Source organism: Salvia splendens, chromosome 1 (assembly GCF_004379255.2).
Source record: "Salvia splendens isolate huo1 chromosome 1, SspV2, whole genome shotgun sequence".
NCBI classification, from domain to species: Eukaryota; Viridiplantae; Streptophyta; class Magnoliopsida; order Lamiales; family Lamiaceae; genus Salvia; species Salvia splendens.
In genome coordinates, this window is record NC_056032.1 from 2,935,855 (window position 1) to 2,956,577 (window position 20,723).

General features: G+C 41.4%; 3 protein-coding genes across 3 annotated transcripts; all 3 read left to right on the forward strand.

Moving 5' to 3' along the window:
- The first annotated feature begins 502 nt into the window (after positions 1 to 502).
- LOC121757611 lies at positions 503 to 6,355 on the forward strand. The gene is made up of 3 exons (XM_042153130.1): positions 503 to 1,007; positions 5,812 to 6,094; positions 6,344 to 6,355. The coding sequence occupies exons 1-3, from the start codon at positions 589 to 591 to the stop codon at positions 6,353 to 6,355; spliced, it is 714 nt and encodes a 237-aa protein (XP_042009064.1). The 5' UTR covers positions 503 to 588.
- Positions 6,356 to 7,650: 1,295 nt separating this feature from the next.
- On the forward strand, positions 7,651 to 13,504 carry LOC121757617. Its single transcript, XM_042153135.1, has 3 exons — positions 7,651 to 8,155; positions 12,961 to 13,243; positions 13,493 to 13,504. The coding sequence occupies exons 1-3, from the start codon at positions 7,737 to 7,739 to the stop codon at positions 13,502 to 13,504; spliced, it is 714 nt and encodes a 237-aa protein (XP_042009069.1). The 5' UTR covers positions 7,651 to 7,736.
- A 1,295-nt stretch (positions 13,505 to 14,799) lies between these two features.
- LOC121757622 lies at positions 14,800 to 20,653 on the forward strand. The gene is made up of 3 exons (XM_042153140.1): positions 14,800 to 15,304; positions 20,110 to 20,392; positions 20,642 to 20,653. The coding sequence occupies exons 1-3, from the start codon at positions 14,886 to 14,888 to the stop codon at positions 20,651 to 20,653; spliced, it is 714 nt and encodes a 237-aa protein (XP_042009074.1). The 5' UTR covers positions 14,800 to 14,885.
- Positions 20,654 to 20,723: the final 70 nt, after the last annotated feature.

Consider the following 20,723-nt stretch of genomic DNA (forward strand, 5'->3'; position numbering starts at 1 on the left):
AGAGACGCATGAGGGTCATGCGTCTCTATTTTTTTTTCGTTTTTTTTAAACGACGCATGAAGGTCATGCGTCTTAGGTATAGACGTATCTCTCTCATGCGTCTGTTGTTTTTAAAATATAATAGACGACGCATGAGCGTCATGCGTCTTAGGTAGAGACGCATGACGCTCATGCGTCTCTAACTTGCTTAAATCAGTTCCCACGGCAGAATAGGCAGAATACGCGAGAGAAAGAGAGGAAGACAACCCGTGCGATTTCCTTGGCGATTTCTTGGCGATTCCCTTCATATTTCGGTAAGTTTCCTTCAATTTTTCAACATTGTTCTCGTATTTGTTGTTTATTTGCATATTATTAGGGTTTTGATAAATCTTTTGTATACTTACTATATTAGGGTTTAATGAAAAAAATTGTCTTTAATTGTTGTTGGTTTGTATATATATTTTTGCAGAAATCATGCAAGTATACGTGAGTTTATATTGGGGTGGTAGAATATATCAACTTCCTCAAGTGGGTATTTGTTATGATCCTCCTCGTGCGAGAGCTTCCATCGTATTGGATTCATGTGTCTCATTATCTGAATTAGTTGCAATGATATGTGTTAAGATAAGAATAGATTCAAACCAACACTTCATCGAAATATCTTGGAGGCATTGTTTCTTGGGTACCGGTACGAGTTATGTATGTACTGCGGTTGACAGTGATCAAAGTGTGTTTTATATGTTCAATGCGGCTCTAAATTCTACTCGACATATTAAATTATTTGTTGAGTATTCGTATGTTGGAAATGCCTTCATCCCACCAATTGTTGATCATGGTGTTGGATCATCTACGAGGTTTGAACCTTTGAGCATGGATTGCGGTATGAATGAGCAAACAGATGTTGCAGATGCTGCTGATGTTGGATTGAATACTCAAGAGAATGTAGAAGAGCATGATGATGTTCATGTTGTACGAAGAGACCTTGATGATCCAGAATTGTCGTCATCCTCGTCTGATGAGATTTTAAGTTGTAATAATAGAGTACTCATCTCAGCTGTAAGAAGAAGGAAGAAGCAGCCTAGAGAACTAGCCGTTGGAAATGGCAGTTAGTTAGTTCAATGTAACAGTTAGCTTTCTTGCTTTCTTGATTCTTGTTGTAGTTTGTTAGTGGCAGTTGCTACCTGAATTGTAGAGCTTTAAATAGCTCGTTTGTATGTAGTTTAGATGATTCATTCAATAAAGAGTTTTCAAGTTTTCTCTCCAAGATTACCATCTTCAATACTCTAAGTGTGAGTGTGTGTGTTCTTCTGCATTGTGAGTTCTCATACAACTGTGAGAGTGTGTGTGATCTACCTGAGTGTGTGAAAGTCTTGTGCGTTCAAATCCTAACAAGTGGCGCCGTCTGTGGGAAGGGATTGAAGCTGTTTTGCAGAGGATCAATCGGTTTCAGAGATGGCAGCAAGGCTTGATGCAGAAAAGTTCACAGGCAAAAATGATTATGGCCTGTGGAAGATGAAGATGAAGGCGGTTTTGATTCAACAAGGCTTGGCCGCAGTTCTTGCAAAACCAGAGGAGAAAGGAAAGGCTCCAGTGCTTGATGATAAAGCCCAGGCAAAGATGGAAGAGATGCAGCTCAAGGCACATTCTGTAGTGATTCTGTGCCTTGGAGATAAGGTCTTGAGGGATGTTCAAGAAGCCAAGACTGCTGTGGAGATCTTGGACAAGTTGGATGAAGTTTACTTGGCCAAATCCTTGGCTAACCGGCTGTATCTCAAGAAGAGGCTGTATGCCTATAGTTTTTCTGGAGATAGGTCCATCATTGAGCAGCTAGAGGAGTTCAACAAGATCATTGATGACCTGGGATCTGTTGATGTCAAGATTTCAGATGAGGATAAGGCCATTCTCACATTGAATGCCTTGCCTAGCTCGTATGACCAGTTAAGTGATGCAATTATCTATGGAAGAGATAAACCTATCACCTATGCAGAAGTCTATTCAGCCTTGATGGCCAAAGAACTCCAGAAGACAGCCAGCAGAGGCTCTGCAAGCTCCAATGTTCAAGCTGCAGAGGCCTTGAATGTAAAGAAGTTCAAAAAGCAGAACTTCAAGAAGAAGTTTGAGGGCTCTAAACCCTCAAGTTCTGATGCTCAGAAGGAAACCAGAGCTTGCTATTGGTGCAAGAAACCTGGACATTTGAAGAAAGATTGTCATGCATGGAAGAGAAAGATAGCCTCTGAGGGACACAACCAATCTGATTGTGTGGAGAGTGCTGATCCCCCGGCTCAACTCATGAATATTAGTGACAGTGGGGTCAGTCATAGGTGGATTATGGACTCGGGGTGCAGCTTCCATATGTGCCCAAATAGGAGCTGGTTTCATGACCTTCAAGAAGCAGCCGGCACTGTGGTGCTGGGTAATAATCACATTTGTCAGATCAGAGGAATAGGGAAGGTAAAGCTAAGCCTACAAGATGGCTCTATAAAGATCCTAACTGGGGTGAGGTATATTCCAGAAGTGAAGAGGAATCTCATCTCATTGGGAATGCTGGAGCAGAGAGGGTTCACCATATTGATGAGTCAAGGAAAATTGTTTGTTAAATCTGGAGATGCAGTGATGATGGAGGCTGACAGAGAGCATATTCTCTATTATCTGAAGGCTAAGGCTGTTGATGGAGAAAGCAATGCAGTGTCAGATGATTCCATAATGCTATGGCACAAGAGATTGGGCCACCCAGCTGAAGGAAGCTTGAAAGAACTCATCAAGAAGGGTCTGATCTCTGGAGATTTCAACAAGATGAACCCCTGTGAGCAGTGTATACTTGGAAAGGCTAAGAAGGCACCCTATCCTACAGGTATTCACTCTTCTACAGCCCCTTTAGACTACATACATAGTGATCTTTGGGGGCCTTCACCGGTGTGTTCAATTGGTGGAGGAAAGTATTATCTAGCTATCATTGATGACTATACAAGGAAGTTGTGGGTATATATTCTTAAAGAAAAATCTGAAACACTCACAAAGTTCAAGATATGGTGTAAGGAGGTTGAGCTAGAGAAGGGTAGAAGTGTTAAATGCTTAAGAACAGACAATGGCCTAGAGTTCTTGTCTGCTGAGTTTGATCTGTTTTGTAAAGAGAAGGGTATGAAGAGGCATAGGACTGTTCCTGGTAATCCTCAGCAAAATGGTGTTGTGGAGAGGATGAATAGGACAATCCTAGAGAGGGTGAGGTGCCTACTTCTTGGTTCTGGTTTGAGCAGCAGGTTCTGGGGTGAGGCTGTGTATACAGCAGCCTATCTCATAAATAAATGCCCATCTACTGCCCTGAAATCTGAAACTCCTGATTACATGTGGTATGGAGCTCATAGTGACTACTCAAAGTACAAGGTGTTTGGGTGTGTGGCCTATGCTCATGCTAGGCAAAGCAAGCTTGAAGCTAGGGCTCTGAAATGTATTATGTTGGGGTATCAGAGGGGTGTTAAGGGGTATAGGCTCTGGTGTATTGAGCCTGGTAAGCAGAAGGTCTTGGTGAGTAGGGATGTGGTGTTCTTGGAGGATCAGATGCCATACCTGAAAGATAAGCTGGACTCCAGTGAAGATGAGGGTGATTTCTTCAAGGTGGAGCCTGTGGGGGTTGGCCTAGGAGCAGGTGGAGTTACTGACTCAGGGAGTGAGTCTGATTCAGATAAAGAAGAGGCTCCAACTCAGGGCAACCAGGCTGGTGAGTCTATATCAGACTCTATCAGAGACTATCAGCTTGCAAGGGACAGAGTTAGAAGAGAAACAAGGCCACCAACAAAGTTCTCTGATGTTGTGTATTATGCTCTGTGTGCAGCTGAAAGTATTGATGGTGCAGATCCACTCACATATAAAGAAGCTATGCAGAGTAAAGATAGAGAAAGATGGATTGAAGCCATGAATGAGGAAATAGAGTCTTTACTCAAGAACAAAACATGGATTTTGGTGGACAAATCCAAGCTGAGTACAGATGGTAAGGAAAGGAGGCTGGTAAGCTGTAAGTGGTTGTTTAAAAGAAAGATTGAGACCACTGATAAGGATAGAGTCAGGTTCAAGGCAAGGCTGGTGGCTAGAGGCTTTACACAGCAGGAGGGAATCGATTTCAATGAAGTGTTTGCACCTGTTGTGAAGCACACTTCAATTAGGATCCTATTGGCTGTGGTGAATCAGCTTGACTGGGAGCTACAACAGCTTGATGTGAAGACATCCTTCCTCAATGGAGATCTAGAGGAAACTATCTTCATGGAACAGCCAGAGGGCTATGTGAAGATTGGAGAAGAAGGCAAGGTGTGCCTGTTACAGAAAAGTCTTTATGGACTTAAGCAAAGTCCTAGACAGTGGAATAAGAAGTTTGATGCACAGATGAAGAAGATTGGCTTCTCCAAGTCAGAATATGATGATTGTATTTACATCAAGAAGGCAGGCAGGACTCCCATTGCCTACCTATTACTCTATGTGGATGATATGCTACTTGCATGGCCTTCTATGACAGAAATTCAGAAAGTTAAACAAGATCTGAAGTCAAGCTTTGAAATGAAGGATCTAGGAGAGTCAAGGAAGATCCTAGGCATACATATTCAGAGAGATAGAGGCTGCAAGAAGCTGTGGATGCTGCAAACTGATTATATTGACAAAGTTATGCAGAGATTCAGAATGGAGAATGCTAAACCTGCTTCAACACCCTTGTCCCAGAGTTTCAGATTATCAAAGGAACAAGCTCCTAAAACTAAGCAAGAGGCTGATGAGATGGAGGCTATCCCTTATGCTAGTGTTGTTGGGAGTATCATGTACACTATGATTTGTACAAGACCAGATCTTGCTCATGCTATCTCAGTGACTAGCAGATACATAGCAGACCCGGGGAAGGAGCATTGGAATGCTCTTAAGTGGATATTGAGGTACATGAAGTCAACTAAGGACTGGGGGATTGTGTTCAATGGCTGGGAAGGTGGATCTGAGGAGGTTGTGCAGGGGTATTGTGATGCAGACTATGCTGCAAACCTGGACACCAGAAAGTCTCAAACAGGTTATTTGTTTACCATGTTTGGAACTGTGATCAGTTGGAAATCAGGTTTGCAGAGTGTAGTTGCTCTTTCAACTACAGAATCAGAATATATAGCTCTCACTCAGCTGTACAGGAGAGTTTCTGGATACAAGGTGTGATTTCTGATTTTGGTTTTGACCAAGGAACAATGGTGATTCATTGTGACAGCAGTTCAGCTATATGCTTGGCTAAACATCCGGGTTTCCATGAAAGGAGCAAGCATATAGACATAAAGTTGCACTTTATTAGAGATGAGATTGAGATAGGGAGAGTGAAGGTGATTAAGATTAACACCTTACACAATCCGGCTGATATGCTCACTAAATCTCTAAGTAGAGATAAGTTTGATCACTGCAAGAAGTTGATCAAGGTTTGCTGCAAGAACTGAGATGAGCACTCAGGTGGAGAATTGTAATAATAGAGTACTCATCTCAGCTGTAAGAAGAAGGAAGAAGCAGCCTAGAGAACTAGCCGTTGGAAATGGCAGTTAGTTAGTTCAATGTAACAGTTAGCTTTCTTGCTTTCTTGATTCTTGTTGTAGTTTGTTAGTGGCAGTTGCTACCTGAATTGTAGAGCTTTAAATAGCTCGTTTGTATGTAGTTTAGATGATTCATTCAATAAAGAGTTTTCAAGTTTTCTCTCCAAGATTACCATCTTCAATACTCTAAGTGTGAGTGTGTGTGTTCTTCTGCATTGTGAGTTCTCATACAACTGTGAGAGTGTGTGTGATCTACCTGAGTGTGTGAAAGTCTTGTGCGTTCAAATCCTAACATAAGTGATGATTCTGGTGCTGACTCTAGTGATGAGGAGGTAGTGTATAAACCCGTCGTGCAAGGTGAACAACCACTTCCAGAATACGTTCACACCGGGTTGAAATATTTTCGCAGACTGCCTAGTGGTCCTTCTGAGGTACCTGAAGTTGGTAATGAACGCAGTACCATGTACTGGGATGAAGAACACCCATATCGGATTAATGCGGGAACAAAATTTGATAGCAAACTGCATGTGAAGACTGCTATTACTATGTGGAGTTTGAGGCAACACCGGCAATTTAGGGTGGTTGAGAGCAAAGTAAGAAGGTGGCATGCTAACTCTTAGAGAGAGACGCATGATCCTCATGCGTCTCTAACTTGCAGGCTGGCAGAATACAGAGAGTTCGCCCGCTCGGGCGATTCTATTTTACTAATTTCGCCCGATCGGGCGTTTTCGGATTATTTTCACATTTACCTACTTTAATTATATTTATAACACATAATTAATAAACTATTTAGTTATTCATTAATAGTAATATATTAATATTCAATTAAGACTTTTCAATAGAATAGAAACATGATTAATTCATCAACATAGAAACATTAACATGAATTTGAGCACCAAACAGTTCAATCAATCCGAGCAATTCTACCATCATTCTTCATGCTACTTATACGACAACGGAGTGTACTTAGCCGGTTCAATCCCCTTGTTCTTCCTCGAAGATAGTCTCTTGTACACTTTGCTCATGACGCTCATGCGTCGTCTATTATATTTTAAAAAACAACAGACGCATGAGAGAGATGCGTCTATACCTAAGACGCATGACCTCCATGCGTCGTTAAAAAAAAACGAAAAAAAATAGAGACGCATGACCCTCATGCGTCTCTATAAAAGACGCATGATCGTCATGCGTCTCATTAAAAAGAGACGCATGAGGGTCATGCGTCTCTCCCAAATCCGGAACAAAAAAAAACGCTAGAACAAACGAGGAATCTAAGTTCTATTTTAGAACAAAAATAGAAAAAACCCGTGAAAAGGGATGACGGTTTTCCGCCTAAATAAAAGACACGAGTAATAAATAAGAAAATATTTAAAATTTAAGCCATAAATTTTCTCAATTTATTAGTAACAAAATTATTTGGTTCAATCATTTCTTGCATCAACTATATTTTAATATTGAGTAATTGAAAATATTAAAAAAATATTGTTCCGAAAGGGTTTTTTCTATTTTTGTTCTAAAATAGAACTTAGATTCCTCGTTTGTTCTAGCGTTTTTTTTTGTTCCGGATTTGGGAGAGACGCATGACCCTCATGCGTCTCTTTTTAATGAGACGCATGATCGTCATGCGTTTTTCATAGAGACGCATGAGGGTCATGCGTCTCTATTTTTTTTTCGTTTTTTTTAAACGACGCATGAAGGTCATGCGTCTTAGGTATAGACGTATCTCTCTCATGCGTCTGTTGTTTTTAAAATATAATAGACGACGCATGAGCGTCATGCGTCTTAGGTAGAGACGCATGACGCTCATGCGTCTCTAACTTGCTTAAATCAGTTCCCACGGCAGAATAGGCAGAATACGCGAGAGAAAGAGAGGAAGACAACCCGTGCGATTTCCTTGGCGATTTCTTGGCGATTCCCTTCATATTTCGGTAAGTTTCCTTCAATTTTTCAACATTGTTCTCGTATTTGTTGTTTATTTGCATATTATTAGGGTTTTGATAAATCTTTTGTATACTTACTATATTAGGGTTTAATGAAAAAAATTGTCTTTAATTGTTGTTGGTTTGTATATATATTTTTGCAGAAATCATGCAAGTATACGTGAGTTTATATTGGGGTGGTAGAATATATCAACTTCCTCAAGTGGGTATTTGTTATGATCCTCCTCGTGCGAGAGCTTCCATCGTATTGGATTCATGTGTCTCATTATCTGAATTAGTTGCAATGATATGTGTTAAGATAAGAATAGATTCAAACCAACACTTCATCGAAATATCTTGGAGGCATTGTTTCTTGGGTACCGGTACGAGTTATGTATGTACTGCGGTTGACAGTGATCAAAGTGTGTTTTATATGTTCAATGCGGCTCTAAATTCTACTCGACATATTAAATTATTTGTTGAGTATTCGTATGTTGGAAATGCCTTCATCCCACCAATTGTTGATCATGGTGTTGGATCATCTACGAGGTTTGAACCTTTGAGCATGGATTGCGGTATGAATGAGCAAACAGATGTTGCAGATGCTGCTGATGTTGGATTGAATACTCAAGAGAATGTAGAAGAGCATGATGATGTTCATGTTGTACGAAGAGACCTTGATGATCCAGAATTGTCGTCATCCTCGTCTGATGAGATTTTAAGTTGTAATAATAGAGTACTCATCTCAGCTGTAAGAAGAAGGAAGAAGCAGCCTAGAGAACTAGCCGTTGGAAATGGCAGTTAGTTAGTTCAATGTAACAGTTAGCTTTCTTGCTTTCTTGATTCTTGTTGTAGTTTGTTAGTGGCAGTTGCTACCTGAATTGTAGAGCTTTAAATAGCTCGTTTGTATGTAGTTTAGATGATTCATTCAATAAAGAGTTTTCAAGTTTTCTCTCCAAGATTACCATCTTCAATACTCTAAGTGTGAGTGTGTGTGTTCTTCTGCATTGTGAGTTCTCATACAACTGTGAGAGTGTGTGTGATCTACCTGAGTGTGTGAAAGTCTTGTGCGTTCAAATCCTAACAAGTGGCGCCGTCTGTGGGAAGGGATTGAAGCTGTTTTGCAGAGGATCAATCGGTTTCAGAGATGGCAGCAAGGCTTGATGCAGAAAAGTTCACAGGCAAAAATGATTATGGCCTGTGGAAGATGAAGATGAAGGCGGTTTTGATTCAACAAGGCTTGGCCGCAGTTCTTGCAAAACCAGAGGAGAAAGGAAAGGCTCCAGTGCTTGATGATAAAGCCCAGGCAAAGATGGAAGAGATGCAGCTCAAGGCACATTCTGTAGTGATTCTGTGCCTTGGAGATAAGGTCTTGAGGGATGTTCAAGAAGCCAAGACTGCTGTGGAGATCTTGGACAAGTTGGATGAAGTTTACTTGGCCAAATCCTTGGCTAACCGGCTGTATCTCAAGAAGAGGCTGTATGCCTATAGTTTTTCTGGAGATAGGTCCATCATTGAGCAGCTAGAGGAGTTCAACAAGATCATTGATGACCTGGGATCTGTTGATGTCAAGATTTCAGATGAGGATAAGGCCATTCTCACATTGAATGCCTTGCCTAGCTCGTATGACCAGTTAAGTGATGCAATTATCTATGGAAGAGATAAACCTATCACCTATGCAGAAGTCTATTCAGCCTTGATGGCCAAAGAACTCCAGAAGACAGCCAGCAGAGGCTCTGCAAGCTCCAATGTTCAAGCTGCAGAGGCCTTGAATGTAAAGAAGTTCAAAAAGCAGAACTTCAAGAAGAAGTTTGAGGGCTCTAAACCCTCAAGTTCTGATGCTCAGAAGGAAACCAGAGCTTGCTATTGGTGCAAGAAACCTGGACATTTGAAGAAAGATTGTCATGCATGGAAGAGAAAGATAGCCTCTGAGGGACACAACCAATCTGATTGTGTGGAGAGTGCTGATCCCCCGGCTCAACTCATGAATATTAGTGACAGTGGGGTCAGTCATAGGTGGATTATGGACTCGGGGTGCAGCTTCCATATGTGCCCAAATAGGAGCTGGTTTCATGACCTTCAAGAAGCAGCCGGCACTGTGGTGCTGGGTAATAATCACATTTGTCAGATCAGAGGAATAGGGAAGGTAAAGCTAAGCCTACAAGATGGCTCTATAAAGATCCTAACTGGGGTGAGGTATATTCCAGAAGTGAAGAGGAATCTCATCTCATTGGGAATGCTGGAGCAGAGAGGGTTCACCATATTGATGAGTCAAGGAAAATTGTTTGTTAAATCTGGAGATGCAGTGATGATGGAGGCTGACAGAGAGCATATTCTCTATTATCTGAAGGCTAAGGCTGTTGATGGAGAAAGCAATGCAGTGTCAGATGATTCCATAATGCTATGGCACAAGAGATTGGGCCACCCAGCTGAAGGAAGCTTGAAAGAACTCATCAAGAAGGGTCTGATCTCTGGAGATTTCAACAAGATGAACCCCTGTGAGCAGTGTATACTTGGAAAGGCTAAGAAGGCACCCTATCCTACAGGTATTCACTCTTCTACAGCCCCTTTAGACTACATACATAGTGATCTTTGGGGGCCTTCACCGGTGTGTTCAATTGGTGGAGGAAAGTATTATCTAGCTATCATTGATGACTATACAAGGAAGTTGTGGGTATATATTCTTAAAGAAAAATCTGAAACACTCACAAAGTTCAAGATATGGTGTAAGGAGGTTGAGCTAGAGAAGGGTAGAAGTGTTAAATGCTTAAGAACAGACAATGGCCTAGAGTTCTTGTCTGCTGAGTTTGATCTGTTTTGTAAAGAGAAGGGTATGAAGAGGCATAGGACTGTTCCTGGTAATCCTCAGCAAAATGGTGTTGTGGAGAGGATGAATAGGACAATCCTAGAGAGGGTGAGGTGCCTACTTCTTGGTTCTGGTTTGAGCAGCAGGTTCTGGGGTGAGGCTGTGTATACAGCAGCCTATCTCATAAATAAATGCCCATCTACTGCCCTGAAATCTGAAACTCCTGATTACATGTGGTATGGAGCTCATAGTGACTACTCAAAGTACAAGGTGTTTGGGTGTGTGGCCTATGCTCATGCTAGGCAAAGCAAGCTTGAAGCTAGGGCTCTGAAATGTATTATGTTGGGGTATCAGAGGGGTGTTAAGGGGTATAGGCTCTGGTGTATTGAGCCTGGTAAGCAGAAGGTCTTGGTGAGTAGGGATGTGGTGTTCTTGGAGGATCAGATGCCATACCTGAAAGATAAGCTGGACTCCAGTGAAGATGAGGGTGATTTCTTCAAGGTGGAGCCTGTGGGGGTTGGCCTAGGAGCAGGTGGAGTTACTGACTCAGGGAGTGAGTCTGATTCAGATAAAGAAGAGGCTCCAACTCAGGGCAACCAGGCTGGTGAGTCTATATCAGACTCTATCAGAGACTATCAGCTTGCAAGGGACAGAGTTAGAAGAGAAACAAGGCCACCAACAAAGTTCTCTGATGTTGTGTATTATGCTCTGTGTGCAGCTGAAAGTATTGATGGTGCAGATCCACTCACATATAAAGAAGCTATGCAGAGTAAAGATAGAGAAAGATGGATTGAAGCCATGAATGAGGAAATAGAGTCTTTACTCAAGAACAAAACATGGATTTTGGTGGACAAATCCAAGCTGAGTACAGATGGTAAGGAAAGGAGGCTGGTAAGCTGTAAGTGGTTGTTTAAAAGAAAGATTGAGACCACTGATAAGGATAGAGTCAGGTTCAAGGCAAGGCTGGTGGCTAGAGGCTTTACACAGCAGGAGGGAATCGATTTCAATGAAGTGTTTGCACCTGTTGTGAAGCACACTTCAATTAGGATCCTATTGGCTGTGGTGAATCAGCTTGACTGGGAGCTACAACAGCTTGATGTGAAGACATCCTTCCTCAATGGAGATCTAGAGGAAACTATCTTCATGGAACAGCCAGAGGGTTATGTGAAGATTGGAGAAGAAGGCAAGGTGTGCCTGTTACAGAAAAGTCTTTATGGACTTAAGCAAAGTCCTAGACAGTGGAATAAGAAGTTTGATGCACAGATGAAGAAGATTGGCTTCTCCAAGTCAGAATATGATGATTGTATTTACATCAAGAAGGCAGGCAGGACTCCCATTGCCTACCTATTACTCTATGTGGATGATATGCTACTTGCATGGCCTTCTATGACAGAAATTCAGAAAGTTAAACAAGATCTGAAGTCAAGCTTTGAAATGAAGGATCTAGGAGAGTCAAGGAAGATCCTAGGCATACATATTCAGAGAGATAGAGGCTGCAAGAAGCTGTGGATGCTGCAAACTGATTATATTGACAAAGTTATGCAGAGATTCAGAATGGAGAATGCTAAACCTGCTTCAACACCCTTGTCCCAGAGTTTCAGATTATCAAAGGAACAAGCTCCTAAAACTAAGCAAGAGGCTGATGAGATGGAGGCTATCCCTTATGCTAGTGTTGTTGGGAGTATCATGTACACTATGATTTGTACAAGACCAGATCTTGCTCATGCTATCTCAGTGACTAGCAGATACATGGCAGACCCGGGGAAGGAGCATTGGAATGCTCTTAAGTGGATATTGAGGTACATGAAGTCAATTAAGGACTGGGGGATTGTGTTCAATGGCTGGGAAGGTGGATCTGAGGAGGTTGTGCAGGGGTATTGTGATGCAGACTATGCTGCAAACCTGGACACCAGAAAGTCTCAAACAGGTTATTTGTTTACCATGTTTGGAACTGTGATCAGTTGGAAATCAGGTTTGCAGAGTGTAGTTGCTCTTTCAACTACAGAATCAGAATATATAGCTCTCACTGCAGCTGTACAGGAGAGTTTCTGGATACAAGGTGTGATTTCTGATTTTGGTTTTGACCAAGGAACAATGGTGATTCATTGTGACAGCAGTTCAGCTATATGCTTGGCTAAACATCCGGGTTTCCATGAAAGGAGCAAGCATATAGACATAAAGTTGCACTTTATTAGAGATGAGATTGAGATAGGGAGAGTGAAGGTGATTAAGATTAACACCTTACACAATCCGGCTGATATGCTCACTAAATCTCTAAGTAGAGATAAGTTTGATCACTGCAAGAAGTTGATCAAGGTTTGCTGCAAGAACTGAGATGAGCACTCAGGTGGAGAATTGTAATAATAGAGTACTCATCTCAGCTGTAAGAAGAAGGAAGAAGCAGCCTAGAGAACTAGCCGTTGGAAATGGCAGTTAGTTAGTTCAATGTAACAGTTAGCTTTCTTGCTTTCTTGATTCTTGTTGTAGTTTGTTAGTGGCAGTTGCTACCTGAATTGTAGAGCTTTAAATAGCTCGTTTGTATGTAGTTTAGATGATTCATTCAATAAAGAGTTTTCAAGTTTTCTCTCCAAGATTACCATCTTCAATACTCTAAGTGTGAGTGTGTGTGTTCTTCTGCATTGTGAGTTCTCATACAACTGTGAGAGTGTGTGTGATCTACCTGAGTGTGTGAAAGTCTTGTGCGTTCAAATCCTAACATAAGTGATGATTCTGGTGCTGACTCTAGTGATGAGGAGGTAGTGTATAAACCCGTCGTGCAAGGTGAACAACCACTTCCAGAATACGTTCACACCGGGTTGAAATATTTTCGCAGACTGCCTAGTGGTCCTTCTGAGGTACCTGAAGTTGGTAATGAACGCAGTACCATGTACTGGGATGAAGAACACCCATATCGGATTAATGCGGGAACAAAATTTGATAGCAAACTGCATGTGAAGACTGCTATTACTATGTGGAGTTTGAGGCAACACCGGCAATTTAGGGTGGTTGAGAGCAAAGTAAGAAGGTGGCATGCTAACTCTTAGAGAGAGACGCATGATCCTCATGCGTCTCTAACTTGCAGGCTGGCAGAATACAGAGAGTTCGCCCGCTCGGGCGATTCTATTTTACTAATTTCGCCCGATCGGGCGTTTTCGGATTATTTTCACATTTACCTACTTTAATTATATTTATAACACATAATTAATAAACTATTTAGTTATTCATTAATAGTAATATATTAATATTCAATTAAGACTTTTCAATAGAATAGAAACATGATTAATTCATCAACATAGAAACATTAACATGAATTTGAGCACCAAACAGTTCAATCAATCCGAGCAATTCTACCATCATTCTTCATGCTACTTATACGACAACGGAGTGTACTTAGCCGGTTCAATCCCCTTGTTCTTCCTCGAAGATAGTCTCTTGTACACTTTGCTCATGACGCTCATGCGTCGTCTATTATATTTTAAAAAACAACAGACGCATGAGAGAGATGCGTCTATACCTAAGACGCATGACCTCCATGCGTCGTTAAAAAAAAACGAAAAAAAATAGAGACGCATGACCCTCATGCGTCTCTATAAAGACGCATGATCGTCATGCGTCTCATTAAAAAGAGACGCATGAGGGTCATGCGTCTCTCCCAAATCCGGAACAAAAAAAAACGCTAGAACAAACGAGGAATCTAAGTTCTATTTTAGAACAAAAATAGAAAAAACCCGTGAAAAGGGATGACGGTTTTCCGCCTAAATAAAAGACACGAGTAATAAATAAGAAAATATTTAAAATTTAAGCCATAAATTTTCTCAATTTATTAGTAACAAAATTATTTGGTTCAATCATTTCTTGCATCAACTATATTTTAATATTGAGTAATTGAAAATATTAAAAAATATTGTTCCGAAAGGGTTTTTTCTATTTTTGTTCTAAAATAGAACTTAGATTCCTCGTTTGTTCTAGCGTTTTTTTTTGTTCCGGATTTGGGAGAGACGCATGACCCTCATGCGTCTCTTTTTAATGAGACGCATGATCGTCATGCGTTTTTCATAGAGACGCATGAGGGTCATGCGTCTCTATTTTTTTTTCGTTTTTTTTTTAAACGACGCATGAAGGTCATGCGTCTTAGGTATAGACGTATCTCTCTCATGCGTCTGTTGTTTTTAAAATATAATAGACGACGCATGAGCGTCATGCGTCTTAGGTAGAGACGCATGACGCTCATGCGTCTCTAACTTGCTTAAATCAGTTCCCACGGCAGAATAGGCAGAATACGCGAGAGAAAGAGAGGAAGACAACCCGTGCGATTTCCTTGGCGATTTCTTGGCGATTCCCTTCATATTTCGGTAAGTTTCCTTCAATTTTTCAACATTGTTCTCGTATTTGTTGTTTATTTGCATATTATTAGGGTTTTGATAAATCTTTTGTATACTTACTATATTAGGGTTTAATGAAAAAAATTGTCTTTAATTGTTGTTGGTTTGTATATATATTTTTGCAGAAATCATGCAAGTATACGTGAGTTTATATTGGGGTGGTAGAATATATCAACTTCCTCAAGTGGGTATTTGTTATGATCCTCCTCGTGCGAGAGCTTCCATCGTATTGGATTCATGTGTCTCATTATCTGAATTAGTTGCAATGATATGTGTTAAGATAAGAATAGATTCAAACCAACACTTCATCGAAATATCTTGGAGGCATTGTTTCTTGGGTACCGGTACGAGTTATGTATGTACTGCGGTTGACAGTGATCAAAGTGTGTTTTATATGTTCAATGCGGCTCTAAATTCTACTCGACATATTAAATTATTTGTTGAGTATTCGTATGTTGGAAATGCCTTCATCCCACCAATTGTTGATCATGGTGTTGGATCATCTACGAGGTTTGAACCTTTGAGCATGGATTGCGGTATGAATGAGCAAACAGATGTTGCAGATGCTGCTGATGTTGGATTGAATACTCAAGAGAATGTAGAAGAGCATGATGATGTTCATGTTGTACGAAGAGACCTTGATGATCCAGAATTGTCGTCATCCTCGTCTGATGAGATTTTAAGTTGTAATAATAGAGTACTCATCTCAGCTGTAAGAAGAAGGAAGAAGCAGCCTAGAGAACTAGCCGTTGGAAATGGCAGTTAGTTAGTTCAATGTAACAGTTAGCTTTCTTGCTTTCTTGATTCTTGTTGTAGTTTGTTAGTGGCAGTTGCTACCTGAATTGTAGAGCTTTAAATAGCTCGTTTGTATGTAGTTTAGATGATTCATTCAATAAAGAGTTTTCAAGTTTTCTCTCCAAGATTACCATCTTCAATACTCTAAGTGTGAGTGTGTGTGTTCTTCTGCATTGTGAGTTCTCATACAACTGTGAGAGTGTGTGTGATCTACCTGAGTGTGTGAAAGTCTTGTGCGTTCAAATCCTAACAAGTGGCGCCGTCTGTGGGAAGGGATTGAAGCTGTTTTGCAGAGGATCAATCGGTTTCAGAGATGGCAGCAAGGCTTGATGCAGAAAAGTTCACAGGCAAAAATGATTATGGCCTGTGGAAGATGAAGATGAAGGCGGTTTTGATTCAACAAGGCTTGGCCGCAGTTCTTGCAAAACCAGAGGAGAAAGGAAAGGCTCCAGTGCTTGATGATAAAGCCCAGGCAAAGATGGAAGAGATGCAGCTCAAGGCACATTCTGTAGTGATTCTGTGCCTTGGAGATAAGGTCTTGAGGGATGTTCAAGAAGCCAAGACTGCTGTGGAGATCTTGGACAAGTTGGATGAAGTTTACTTGGCCAAATCCTTGGCTAACCGGCTGTATCTCAAGAAGAGGCTGTATGCCTATAGTTTTTCTGGAGATAGGTCCATCATTGAGCAGCTAGAGGAGTTCAACAAGATCATTGATGACCTGGGATCTGTTGATGTCAAGATTTCAGATGAGGATAAGGCCATTCTCACATTGAATGCCTTGCCTAGCTCGTATGACCAGTTAAGTGATGCAATTATCTATGGAAGAGATAAACCTATCACCTATGCAGAAGTCTATTCAGCCTTGATGGCCAAAGAACTCCAGAAGACAGCCAGCAGAGGCTCTGCAAGCTCCAATGTTCAAGCTGCAGAGGCCTTGAATGTAAAGAAGTTCAAAAAGCAGAACTTCAAGAAGAAGTTTGAGGGCTCTAAACCCTCAAGTTCTGATGCTCAGAAGGAAACCAGAGCTTGCTATTGGTGCAAGAAACCTGGACATTTGAAGAAAGATTGTCATGCATGGAAGAGAAAGATAGCCTCTGAGGGACACAACCAATCTGATTGTGTGGAGAGTGCTGATCCCCCGGCTCAACTCATGAATATTAGTGACAGTGGGGTCAGTCATAGGTGGATTATGGACTCGGGGTGCAGCTTCCATATGTGCCCAAATAGGAGCTGGTTTCATGACCTTCAAGAAGCAGCCGGCACTGTGGTGCTGGGTAATAATCACATTTGTCAGATCAGAGGAATAGGGAAGGTAAAGCTAAGCCTACAAGATGGCTCTATAAAGATCCTAACTGGGGTGAGGTATATTCCAGAAGTGAAGAGGAATCTCATCTCATTGGGAATGCTGGAGCAGAGAGGGTTCACCATATTGATGAGTCAAGGAAAATTGTTTGTTAAATCTGGAGATGCAGTGATGATGGAGGCTGACAGAGAGCATATTCTCTATTATCTGAAGGCTAAGGCTGTTGATGGAGAAAGCAATGCAGTGTCAGATGATTCCATAATGCTATGGCACAAGAGATTGGGCCACCCAGCTGAAGGAAGCTTGAAAGAACTCATCAAGAAGGGTCTGATCTCTGGAGATTTCAACAAGATGAACCCCTGTGAGCAGTGTATACTTGGAAAGGCTAAGAAGGCACCCTATCCTACAGGTATTCACTCTTCTACAGCCCCTTTAGACTACATACATAGTGATCTTTGGGGGCCTTCACCGGTGTGTTCAATTGGTGGAGGAAAGTATTATCTAGCTATCATTGATGACTATACAAGGAAGTTGTGGGTATATATTCTTAAAGAAAAATCTGAAACACTCACAAAGTTCAAGATATGGTGTAAGGAGGTTGAGCTAGAGAAGGGTAGAAGTGTTAAATGCTTAAGAACAGACAATGGCCTAGAGTTCTTGTCTGCTGAGTTTGATCTGTTTTGTAAAGAGAAGGGTATGAAGAGGCATAGGACTGTTCCTGGTAATCCTCAGCAAAATGGTGTTGTGGAGAGGATGAATAGGACAATCCTAGAGAGGGTGAGGTGCCTACTTCTTGGTTCTGGTTTGAGCAGCAGGTTCTGGGGTGAGGCTGTGTATACAGCAGCCTATCTCATAAATAAATGCCCATCTACTGCCCTGAAATCTGAAACTCCTGATTACATGTGGTATGGAGCTCATAGTGACTACTCAAAGTACAAGGTGTTTGGGTGTGTGGCCTATGCTCATGCTAGGCAAAGCAAGCTTGAAGCTAGGGCTCTGAAATGTATTATGTTGGGGTATCAGAGGGGTGTTAAGGGGTATAGGCTCTGGTGTATTGAGCCTGGTAAGCAGAAGGTCTTGGTGAGTAGGGATGTGGTGTTCTTGGAGGATCAGATGCCATACCTGAAAGATAAGCTGGACTCCAGTGAAGATGAGGGTGATTTCTTCAAGGTGGAGCCTGTGGGGGTTGGCCTAGGAGCAGGTGGAGTTACTGACTCAGGGAGTGAGTCTGATTCAGATAAAGAAGAGGCTCCAACTCAGGGCAACCAGGCTGGTGAGTCTATATCAGACTCTATCAGAGACTATCAGCTTGCAAGGGACAGAGTTAGAAGAGAAACAAGGCCACCAACAAAGTTCTCTGATGTTGTGTATTATGCTCTGTGTGCAGCTGAAAGTATTGATGGTGCAGATCCACTCACATATAAAGAAGCTATGCAGAGTAAAGATAGAGAAAGATGGATTGAAGCCATGAATGAGGAAATAGAGTCTTTACTCAAGAACAAAACATGGATTTTGGTGGACAAATCCAAGCTGAGTACAGATGGTAAGGAAAGGAGGCTGGTAAGCTGTAAGTGGTTGTTTAAAAGAAAGATTGAGACCACTGATAAGGATAGAGTCAGGTTCAAGGCAAGGCTGGTGGCTAGAGGCTTTACACAGCAGGAGGGAATCGATTTCAATGAAGTGTTTGCACCTGTTGTGAAGCACACTTCAATTAGGATCCTATTGGCTGTGGTGAATCAGCTTGACTGGGAGCTACAACAGCTTGATGTGAAGACATCCTTCCTCAATGGAGATCTAGAGGAAACTATCTTCATGGAACAGCCAGAGGGCTATGTGAAGATTGGAGAAGAAGGCAAGGTGTGCCTGTTACAGAAAAGTCTTTATGGACTTAAGCAAAGTCCTAGACAGTGGAATAAGAAGTTTGATGCACAGATGAAGAAGATTGGCTTCTCCAAGTCAGAATATGATGATTGTATTTACATCAAGAAGGCAGGCAGGACTCCCATTGCCTACCTATTACTCTATGTGGATGATATGCTACTTGCAGGGCCTTCTATGACAGAAATTCAGAAAGTTAAACAAGATCTGAAGTCAAGCTTTGAAATGAAGGATCTAGGAGAGTCAAGGAAGATCCTAGGCATACATATTCAGAGAGATAGAGGCTGCAAGAAGCTGTGGATGCTGCAAACTGATTATATTGACAAAGTTATGCAGAGATTCAGAATGGAGAATGCTAAACCTGCTTCAACACCCTTGTCCCAGAGTTTCAGATTATCAAAGGAACAAGCTCCTAAAACTAAGCAAGAGGCTGATGAGATGGAGGCTATCCCTTATGCTAGTGTTGTTGGGAGTATCATGTACACTATGATTTGTACAAGACCAGATCTTGCTCATGCTATCTCAGTGACTAGCAGATACATGGCAGACCCGGGGAAGGAGCATTGGAATGCTCTTAAGTGGATATTGAGGTACATGAAGTCAATTAAGGACTGGGGGATTGTGTTCAATGGCTGGGAAGGTGGATCTGAGGAGGTTGTGCAGGGGTATTGTGATGCAGACTATGCTGCAAACCTGGACACCAGAAAGTCTCAAACAGGTTATTTGTTTACCATGTTTGGAACTGTGATCAGTTGGAAATCAGGTTTGCAGAGTGTAGTTGCTCTTTCAACTACAGAATCAGAATATATAGCTCTCACTGCAGCTGTACAGGAGAGTTTCTGGATACAAGGTGTGATTTCTGATTTTGGTTTTGACCAAGGAACAATGGTGATTCATTGTGACAGCAGTTCAGCTATATGCTTGGCTAAACATCCGGGTTTCCATGAAAGGAGCAAGCATATAGACATAAAGTTGCACTTTATTAGAGATGAGATTGAGATAGGGAGAGTGAAGGTGATTAAGATTAACACCTTACACAATCCGGCTGATATGCTCACTAAATCTCTAAGTAGAGATAAGTTTGATCACTGCAAGAAGTTGATCAAGGTTTGCTGCAAGAACTGAGATGAGCACTCAGGTGGAGAATTGTAATAATAGAGTACTCATCTCAGCTGTAAGAAGAAGGAAGAAGCAGCCTAGAGAACTAGCCGTTGGAAATGGCAGTTAGTTAGTTCAATGTAACAGTTAGCTTTCTTGCTTTCTTGATTCTTGTTGTAGTTTGTTAGTGGCAGTTGCTACCTGAATTGTAGAGCTTTAAATAGCTCGTTTGTATGTAGTTTAGATGATTCATTCAATAAAGAGTTTTCAAGTTTTCTCTCCAAGATTACCATCTTCAATACTCTAAGTGTGAGTGTGTGTGTTCTTCTGCATTGTGAGTTCTCATACAACTGTGAGAGTGTGTGTGATCTACCTGAGTGTGTGAAAGTCTTGTGCGTTCAAATCCTAACATAAGTGATGATTCTGGTGCTGACTCTAGTGATGAGGAGGTAGTGTATAAACCCGTCGTGCAAGGTGAACAACCACTTCCAGAATACGTTCACACCGGGTTGAAATATTTTCGCAGACTGCCTAGTGGTCCTTCTGAGGTACCTGAAGTTGGTAATGAACGCAGTACCATGTACTGGGATGAAGAACACCCATATCGGATTAATGCGGGAACAAAATTTGATAGCAAACTGCATGTGAAGACTGCTATTACTATGTGGAGTTTGAGGCAACACCGGCAATTTAGGGTGGTTGAGAGCAAAGTAAGAAGGTGGCATGCTAACTCTTAGAGAGAGACGCATGATCCTCATGCGTCTCTAACTTGCAGGCTGGCAGAATACAGAGAGTTCGCCCGCTCGGGCGATTCTATTTTACTAATTTCGCCCGATCGGGCGTTTTCGGATTATTTTCACATTTACCTACTTTAATTATATTTATAACACATAATTAATAAACTATTTAGTTATTCATTAATAGTAATATATTAATATTCAATGAAGACTTTTCAATAGAATAGAAACATGATTAATTCATCAACATAGAAACATTAACATGAATTTGAGCACCAAACAGTTCAATCAA